This window comes from Nannobrachium achirus, assembly GCF_963921795.1.
Source record: "Nannobrachium achirus genome assembly, chromosome: 14".
NCBI lineage: Eukaryota > Metazoa > Chordata > Actinopteri > Myctophiformes > Myctophidae > Nannobrachium > Nannobrachium achirus.
Genome location: NC_137821.1, coordinates 41,879,891 through 41,890,355, shown reverse-complemented (window position 1 = coordinate 41,890,355; position 10,465 = coordinate 41,879,891). Strand labels below are relative to the sequence as shown.

The window sequence follows — 10,465 nt, the reverse complement described above, 5'->3', positions numbered from 1 at the left end:
CGCACGGCGTGTGGTTGGCCGGAGGGTCAAACTCTGGACCAATACCAGAAATCAAATGTCATCATTTTCACTAGGCATATTACAATACAATACGATACAAAGGAAATGTGTTAGGGTTAGGGTTCATAGCTGTGTAACAGTTCTTTTAATCAGTGGTTCTCAAACTTAATCTTAACTGTCTCTGACAGTGTACAAATGGAACCAAATGAACCCTTAGACTTGTATGGGTCAATTTAGACCCCTCTAAAGGAACCCACAGAGTCCCTGGAATCCACTTTGAGAAACACTGTTCTAACTAATTGATTTAATGAATAATTTAAAAGGTAGTTGATTTTAATAAATTTATCTGTTTAGATTATTTGGGGAGAAGGTGTTTTTTTTGTAATCTTTTATAGTAAAACAAAAAAAAAATAAGAAAATACAGAATATAGCGGATCAATGCTCTCAAGGGTCGCATTGTGAAATTGTACATTAGCAGTTTTATGTAATTTGTGCTCAACACCACTGTAGGATGAACATTTTTGGGGGGGTTCACTGATTGATATATTAAAATATATTAAGAAATCCCACTGTTTTCAATTATTCAACTGGTTGAAAATGTTATTGATAAAAAGGTTATCGATAAAAAAAGAAAAAGAATGAAAAAACATTATCCATAGTCATAGCACTGTGACCACACACGTTCGAAAGAATTTTCTTAGAGTAATAAACCACTGTTAAGCCAGAGGCAGATCTCCACATTTCAGGACGATAAAACTCAAACACAATCTATTCCACTCTAAAAAACGAGATTGTCTGTGGAGAACACAAGACAGCTGACTCGTCAGGGGAAGTGTACAGGACAGGACCAGGGCATGTGAAAGTATAAAGGGTCAGGTTTTTGGGGAGTCTAATTCAATTAGCTACCGCAGAACATTGAGACTCTGTTGTGTCTTGGCCCGTTCTTTTGGCATCGCTCCCTCTGGCACTGGGACTCTAAACTCTGATCTAGCATGTACCACTGAACACGCCACACATCTGCGTGTCTGTCAGCATCCTCCTCGTCGTGCACATGAAGTGCACGTTTTAGCTTTCCCTCAAACGAATAGGTCCTCTCTGGGATTACATGCTGTTATTAGGGCTGTCAAAAATGTCCTCTATTTTTATAAAATAAGTGCGATTGAAACTAGGTTGAAAGGAGTCGAGTCTTAAGGCCCATTCCCACTGGGCCAGATAACAGATAAAAACATCTCTTTCTCCAGATATTTTTCCATTCAAAGTGGATGGTAGATACAGATAAAAAAACATATCTGCCACAGATAAAAATATCTGCCACAAATATCTGTGGCATAATTTTTTTTATCTGTATCTACCATCCACTTTGCATGGAAAATATCTGGAGAAAGAGATTTTTTTATCTGTTATCTGGCCCAGTGGGAATGGGCCTTTAGTCTCATGTTTTTTGTAGTGTGGAATCATGCTCCAATTAAACATATTTCTCTGGATGTTTTCACAGACTTGTTGACCAACAGGTTTTATAATAATAACAACTAGAAATACTGTTCCTACTAAACAGTGTGGGCTCCCATGGAACACCATGTATGGGCACAAAGATCTACCCTTTGGCTGTTCCTCATTGACTAAGGGCCCTGCTTTTGTACAGTCGGTAATTTTTTTTAGTTTAATAACCTTGGTCTAAGTTTTGGTATAACATACTGATATAACATACTGGTCTCGAGCCCACGTGTTGTTGTTACTTATATCAGGTCGCACTTGCTGGTGGTGATGTCACCAAGAACGCTGCTCCTCATTGGCTAAGGGCCCTGCCTTTGTACTGTCGGTAATTTTTTTTTAGGAGAATAAACTTGACCTATAACATTTTGGTATAACATAATGGTTTTGCCTTTCAGCCCCCACAATAATATCTCAAATGTATATAGTGCCTTTTTAAGTACCCAAAGACCCTCCTATACATGGGGGGGGGGGGAGAAAAAATAAGTTGTCTTTCTATCACAAGCGGTCTGAGTGGGTAGAGAGGTCGTCTAGTAATGATTCTGAAGGTCACTGGTTCGCTTCTTGTCTCGCCCATCTACGTATGTATGTATGTATGTGTCAAAGTGTCCCTGTGCAAGACCCTTGGAGGTGGGAGGGGGGAGGTACCGTATGCTGGAGTGTATGTATGAATGAGTCAACATAAGTCATAAGTACAAAATGGATCAATAAACACATTGTTAAAAAAGAAAAACGGTCCCTGTCCAAGACACTTAACCCATTTGGCCATTTAGATCAAAATTGTATGTTTTAACTATTAAAAAAGTAGCAGATATACAAGCTCACAGCTATTTGCTATTTTTTTTTAGTCTTTTTGAATATTTCTGACCTGATTCTATAAATCAGTGGTTCTCAAACTTTGTCATGTCAAGGACCTCCAAAATGATATATAGGCTATTCAGCCACGGTCCACCATCTCAAAACATTTGGTTCCAGGGACACACCCCGTCAGAAGCAAAATTTGAGTTACAAACATATCGCTTTAAAACTACATATATTCAAAGATTTGCTCAAATCTTCATGACTTTTCAAGAATAGCAGATCTACAAGCTCGCAGCACGGCACTAACGGCTCCCAACCGAGCACTCATCAAACAGCCATCGGAGCAAAGCCCTCTGTTTTGGGGCGAAAAGGACAAGTTTAAACCAATTAGACTGGGAACGTATTATTACTTTCTTTAACCATCATTTTATGCTTTAACCCTGCAAGACCCGAATTAATTTCTACTGGCCAAAAAAAATTAAAAAAAATCAGATGGTGTTGTAGGAGTCCTAATCACAGGAAAATGTAATGTTAAAAAATTAATAATGTTTTTGTAAGGTTTTATAGCCATAAATCATAAATCATGCTCTAATTTGCATTTTGGGGATATTTTTCACAATAATAACATATGTACATGTTCTAGCCATTCTAGTGATCACGAAAAAAAATATTACAGGCATTTTACTTGTGTTTTAGTGAGGAATAGCTTCAGTTAAAAAGTGAGATGTTGTTCGTCCAGACGCTGGAATTTCAACTTCTCTGGGAGGTGTGAATGTCAGCCTCTGTGGGGGGTATTTATTAAGTGTGCCTGCCATGCAATGGCAAAACACTTATTGTACTCCCCCATACTTAATTAATTAATTAATAATGATCCCACAAATTTGGAGCCGTAATAACTGCCGCACGATTTACGCCACCACCGCAATATATACATCAAAACGTGAGGCTCGGCCGGGAATGGTGTGCTATTACTTTTCTAAGAGAAAAGTTGTATCGTTTAATTGATATTAATTTATTAGTGAATTAATTTTACCCATTGACTTATAATGGGAATCGCAAAAACTCACATTCAATATTTTTTTTCTCGCAAACCATAGGGGCTACAGTTTCAAAACTTGGAGAGGAGATTTATAATGATATCAAGGATTAAATGAAAAATAATTTCGTCAGTTGGCCTCATGGTGGCGCTATAACAGTCCACTTTACCTTTCGGCCTGTAACTCTTGAACCGTGGGTCGGAAAATTAAAATTCCTTTTTCCCTGGATTCCTTGGGTCATGACGCATCTCCTCATATAGGCCACGCCCATTTGCGTCAGGATAGATTTTCCGCCATTTTGAATTTTCTTCAAAACACACTTTTTGCTCCTTTTCCTACATATTTTCTCCAAATGTCACAAAAATCGATACACACGATCTATGCACTCATGCGATAAACATATTTAAACGATATTTTGATAGTCCATACCGTTCTTCTGTAACAGGGTTCCAAAGTTAGCGGGAGGAGCCCGTTTTGTAAGAAGTAGCCATAAATCACAAACGAAACATCCAGTCAACACCAAATTTTAACCACAAGTGGGGGGCGCTATACTGAACATATACCCAAAAGCATTTCCACTTCGACCCATAGGGGGCACCACAAACGCGCAAAACGTAACCGTTTCATGCCAAAACGTGTTTTTCAGGGGGAACGACCCTCTCAAAACGAAACACAAACGATCTCGGGAGCGACGGGACAACGTAATCGCCTTAAGGAACTTGTGGGAGGAGCCTATTTCTTAAAAACAAGAAACCATATTGCTAATGCTAACACATGCTAATGCTAACAAATGCTAATGCTAACAAAGATGCTAATGTTAACACATACAAGTTTGCACACACTTAGCGAGCTGCAGGCACACTTAAAATTTCTTCGAAATTTTCTTTTCTAGTATGCAAATATCGTGGCCAATGGCATTGCATACTAAACAATAGGATTTAATGGTGACGTTAATGTGAAAAAAGAACAGGAAAACTAATTATAACATTTTTTAAAAAATGATTTATTTATTTTTTGCCAAAAAGCAACGCTGGGCCTTGCAGGGTTAACTATTGAAAAATAGCAGATATACAAGTGAAAATGTGTGCAAGTCTTTGAATATTTTTTACCTGATTCTATAAATGTCTTCTAAATCCTTCTAAGGTTTTGGGAAAATGCATGTTTCTATGTCAGTGGCGGTTCTCAATCTTTTTCATGTCAACCCCCATCTCAAAATATTATGAATCAGGGGTCCCTACAGGGAGCAAAAAGTGGTTAAAGTGGTTAAAATCTAGAGCAGGGTTCCCCAATAGGTGGCCCGCGGGCCATTTGCGGCCCGTGGAGGTTACTGTCTGGCCCCCACCAACCCCAGAAATAATGGTGGTATAGGAACAGCAACAACACTAGTATATCGTCGTATCTCCAAATGAGTCCGTTCTTTCGCAAAGCAAAGCCCTGCTTCATCATACAAGGCTGTCGCACAAAAGTAGTGAAAACAGCCGATCTACAAGCACACATCTCTACAAGCACACAATCATCACTCTACAAGCACAGCCGATCTAAAAGCACACAACGCCTCGCGGTGCGAGGCGTTGTGTGCTTGTAGATCGGCTGTTTTCACTAGTTTAAATCATTTTTAAAATGATAAATGCAAAACGAACGATTTTGGACATAGGCCTACAAGATTTTCACCCGACAACGACGATATCTGAACTGTCGCTGGAGTAGCGGGAATGCCACTGTCGCCCCCTGCAATGTTGTGGCCCTCGGCTTGGTACCCTAGACATAATTCGGCCCTTGGGGAAAGCTAATTGGGGAACCCTGATCTAGAGTGACACAATGCAGGTCTAAAATAGGACTTGCGCGCTCCTCCTCACCCAGTAGGTCCCCGTGCACCATGGCTATCAGGTACCACAGCACCCCGAACAGGAACCAGGTCCCGGCGAAGGTGAGGGAGAAGAGGAAGAGCTTGTAGCGCCACTGCATGTCCAGGAAGGTGGTCCAGAGGTCGCGGAGGTACAGCGCCCCGCGCCCGCTCACGTGCTCGATGCGCACGTTGCTGCGGCCGTCCTTGGAGAGGACGCGCCGCCGCCTGCGCAGCGCCGAGGCCCCCAGCGTCCCGGCGGTCCCGCCTCCTCCTCCGCCGCCGCCCCCCGCCGCCGGCCCCAGCAGGGGCTTGGTGATGTCGGTCTGCGTCTGGGAGTGGCACACCTTCTGCGGGGAGGAGCCCTCCGACGAGGGCGGGGTGGTGGCCGTGGTCATGACTAGGAGAGGGGGGAGAGGAGAGGAACAGTTAGTTAGTTCACTGGTTCCCAAACACTGGGTCAGGAGTCGGGACCCATTTGTGGGTCACAGACAGATTTTTATGGGTCCAGTTTGCTTTTTGTTTCCTACATTCATGAATTAAAAACAAAATTCTGTTTTTTCCCCCAGTAATTTCATGAAAAAAATCTCAGAAAGATCGATGAAATTCCATAAATCAGGACACAATAGTTGAAGAAGTAGTGATTGTAGATCTGCTGTTTTCACTAGTTTGGTCTCTTTTGGGTCTCGAGCTAAAAAGTTTGGGAACCACTGAGTTAGTTTATTTATCTCAAAAAATACAACAATACAATATAACAATACAGAATACATGCAGGCAGTAAGATAATGTGTGGGCTGAAGCCGAAGCTCCTTATGCCCAACAACAAAAAAAAACAGGAGAGAGGGCATATGAAGGAAGGAAGGAAAAGAAGATGAAGTAGGAACAGTATAGGAGAGAAGAACGGGGAAAGGATGGAATGAAGGTGATAGGAAATGCAGTTAGGAAAGTAGGTGAGAAGGAGAGAAATAAGAAAGGCACAAGGAAGGAATGTGGGGTGTTGGAGAGTGGATGGAGGAGGAGAATCAAAGAAGTGAGAGGAAATGAAGGAGACAAAAAAGGTAAGAAGAACGCAGTATAAATTGGAGGGTAAAACCGTGCAAGCAAAATAACACATCATTGAGGAATGAATGAAAAGAAGCATTTGATTAAGCCAAGCCACGACAGAAACAAATGGCAACGTGTGAAGCATTTGATAGGAGAGAAACAGAGAGAAAAAGAGAGTGGGGAGAAAGAAAAAGAGAGGGGATTATAAATGACAAACATTTTTCAAGCAGACAGAAGCAGCGCTGTGCCTGTCCAAGGTGGTCAATTTAAGACCTGTTGTCCTTTCACTCTCCTCTCATAGGTAGCAGCTGGCCCTTTTCAAAATAAAAGACACCCTTTCAGCCCGGGCATTCACAGCTGCTCTTTCACATTAAAAGTGCAGCGCTGCCGGCTCACTCACGTGTCTGATGCGCACACGCACGCACGCACGCACGCACGCACGCACGCACACACACACACACACACACAGGACGGCAGCTGAATCGAGATGTGGGGTTCACTAGTGTGGCTTTTTCATGATCCTTGAAAAAAATCAAGAAAGGAGGCCTTTCAGTTTTGAATGGAAGCTTCTGGGATCAGCCTCGCTGTCTCCTTTCCTTGACCAATGTACCATGGACCATGGACCACCCTCTACTACTCACAGCCACTTACATAAGTACACTTCTTAAGCTTCATTTCGGTTGTGGCTGTCATAAGTTTGCTTAGATTTTGTCCAAAAAAAGCTACCTAACATACCTGAAGAATTCGGGTTATACCAAACTGCAATGTACCGGTAGTTTAATTTCGTTCGCTAACCAGTAAGACTCCCTAATCGGGAACAAATAGGCCAAAGGTTTGTTTTACCAATTATCAAGACATACGGGCAGTTGACAGTTTGCCATGTTTACTCATTGAAGTTGAATCTCCATATATGGAGATAACCTACGCATCACACTAAGTCTGACCTCACCAGCCCATATTTGGGCATGAGCAACTTATGTCTCCATATATGGAGATATGATGACATCACACAGTCCTCAGCCGATGATGTGGCGTGATGTCATACAATACACAAACGAGCCCTACAGTATAAAGGGGCAATTCTTGCCAGGAAAGAAGCATTTTTCGACTCAGACCTTATCGCCAGGGTTGGCTTATAGCAGCTGTCGGTAGATAATGCCGGTCTTATATACTCATTGAAGTTGAATCTCCATATATGGAGATAACCTACGCATCACACTAAGTCTGACCTCACCAGCCCATATTTGGGCATGAGCAACTTATGTCTCCATATATGGAGATATGATGACATCACACAGTCCTCAGCCGATGATGTGGCGTGATGTCATACAATACACAAACGTCATACTGACGTCAGCAGTGTGATGTCATACTGATGCGGAGATATGAGCAGGGCAAAGGTGTGACGTGTGACGTGTGACCGACCGACCGACCGACCGACGGACGGCCGGTGGAGGTTTTGATACCAGTAAGACTCCCTAATCGGGAGATAAGCGACCGTTGGTCGCTTATCTCCACAAATATCACAACCTCCACCTCTCACGTCATACGGGTAGCCATAGTTACACCTGGAATGTTGAATCTCCATATATGGAGATAACCTACGCATCACACAAAGTCTGACCTCACCAGCCCATACTTGGGCATGGACGACTTATATCTCCATATACGGAGATGGCCATATATGGAGATACGATGACATCACAGAGTCCACAGCTGATGATGTGGCGTGATGTCATACAATACACAAACAAGCCCTATATAAAGGGGCAATTCTCACCAGGGAAGAGAGCATTGCCTGGAATGTTGAATCTCCATATATGGAGATAACCTATGCATCACACAAAGTCTGACCTCACCAGCCCATACTTGGGCATGGACGACTTATATCTCCATATACGGAGATGGCCATATATGGAGATACAATAAACAAACAAGCCCTATATACTGATGCGATACGATGACATCACAGAGTCCACAGCTGATGATGTGGCGTGATGTCATACAATAAACAAACAAGCCCTATATACTGATGCGGAGATATGAGCAGGGCAAAGGTGTGACGTGTGACGTGTGACCGACCGACCGACCGACCGACGGACGGCCGGTGGAGGTTTTCATAGTAAACTGCTCCCTGACGGTCGCAACTAAACTGCGACCTTACGGTCGCAATCAAGCTTTTCTCTAGGGACTTCTTGCGTCTAGATTTGTCAAATCAATGTGCACTTGCATTAAATTCCATGACAACGATAGTATCTGCAAAAGAGTGATGGTGCTTACCACACCTGCACACATTCTGTGTATAACCAACATGCATTTAATGATAAATAGAAATATGTTAATGCACCATAATAATATTATTTTTCAGTTATCCTGATCTGGGCTGTTGTACACTGAACAACTCAACACTGTCTGTAGAAACAGGTTGAAGAATTGCTGACTATGCAATGAAGGCAATACAGTACAGGCTCACTTTACCACAGTGAATATGTTGGTGTGTCAGGGGATCAAGTGGCTCAAAGTCTTTGGGATGCACAAAGTCAAGAGTGTCTTTACAAAAGAATTCCCCTGAATGCCATGTGCACCTGTTGCCACTGCAGAGCTATCCTCTGTGCATCCTCAACTTGAGATTCAACCTCAGTTGTTTTGAATGAATGTCATACTGTACAAGCTCACAACATTTGCAGTTTCAAGACAGCTAGGGTTAGAGTAGAGGAAAAAAACAGCAATAACATCAGGCAGTTAAACTAGCAGCAGGTCGAAGCACTGTATCTTGTGTGTGAATAGCAATCACATGAGGCAGAAATGCTTCCGGTGTAAGTGAAGTATCGTAGCAGGTAAAACAGCAGCAGACTAGAATAATTCTCTTTTGCAGGTGAGACATAATTTAGCTGCAGATATCAAACATGTCGGTGAATACATAAGTATATGAAACTTCAATCTCATACAGTATTTCTCTCTTTCTTTCTTTCTTTCTTTCTTTCCTCCCTCCCTCTCTCAGTCCCTTCTACTCGTGCGTTGGTTAAATGGTCCTTTTGTCTCAACCTGCCTCTGCTTTCCGGACCCAATATAGGAGAAAATATAGCTGACTAAAACAAAAGCCAGAAAGCTTAGGCGTTCTGCTACACTCTCTCCTCTCTAACCTCTCTCTCTCTCTCTCTCTCTCTCTCTCTCTCTCTCTCTCTCTCTCTCTCTCTCTCTCTCTCTCTCTCTCTCTCTCATTCATTCACTGAGCCTCTGTCTCTTTCTCTTGGCCAACTCTTGCACACTCTCTCTCTCCCCCTCTTTCTCTCTGTCTCTCAACCCTCTCTCACTCTCTCTCTCGCTCACTCACTGTTCCTGGCTTACCGAATTACTCTCTCCATCTATCTACCCACTTCCTTACTCTTTCCCTCTCTCGCTCCCTTTCCTAAATATTTTCTCTCATCCCCCTCTGTCTCTCTGTGCCTCCACACACACTCTCTCTCCTCTCCTCCCTCCTCTCTCTCTCTCTCTCTGCACTAGAGCTCACACTATGTGAATGAATAGAGATCTGTGTGGATGACTGTGCTCTGAATACTAAGAGGTGAAAGGAGGGTGGGGGGGGGAGGAGGCGGGGTCAAGGGGGAAGCTCGTCTGATTGGCCGTGCACATACACAGCTGAACTCTGAACCCTGTGCAGTCCCTGGCTGCCTACACATACAGTAAACACATGCTCGTGTATTGGACGTATATAGAGTCTGTGAGGCCTCTCAATACAATACATACGACTTATTGTGCAGTGGGGGAATTAGCGTTTACTTAAAGGGCAACGTTGCCAATTCTGCACCCAACGCCTATTTTAATTAAGTTCAGGACATGATTTAGGCGACTGTGACATCGTCATTGTACAGAATGTCAGTTCTTCCTGGTTTATCGCGTCCCCAACTTTGGGCGCAAAATCGGCAAAGTTTCCCTTTAAGTAAAAGTAGCAATATAGTATAGTTGTAGGCTAGGTTCTATGTAAGCCATTTACCATGAGAGGGAGTGGGTTGTTGGCTGATTTACCACTGTTTCAGGGTTGTGGCACGAGGCGGAGCCTCGAATGGTAAATTGCTTTTCTACCACTTCTACCATATAAATGAAAGAAAACACAGTTGTAACTTGCAAGGTTAATAGTTACAATCAACTGCAACACAACAGTGAGCCAACTCAAGGTTGTTGACTGATTTACCACTGTTTTAAGCCAATCAGAATCCAGTATCTCAACATGTGACCACAAAAAGTGGTA

At 42.8% G+C, this 10,465-nt stretch overlaps 1 protein-coding gene across 1 annotated transcript in view; it reads right to left on the bottom strand.

Moving 5' to 3' along the window:
- kcnj10a (potassium inwardly rectifying channel subfamily J member 10a) overlaps positions 1-5,570 on the bottom strand; it is a gene marked incomplete at both ends in the record, with an annotated part of 14,842 nt that extends 9,272 nt beyond the window's left edge. Inside the window, 2 exons of the mRNA XM_080741885.1 lie at positions 1-33; positions 5,186-5,570. The exon at positions 1-33 is cut by the window's left edge and continues 179 nt beyond it. Coding sequence (XP_080598011.1) covers positions 1-33; positions 5,186-5,570 — 418 coding nt within the window. The remainder of the gene's footprint in view (positions 34-5,185) is intronic.
- Positions 5,571-10,465: the final 4,895 nt, after the last annotated feature.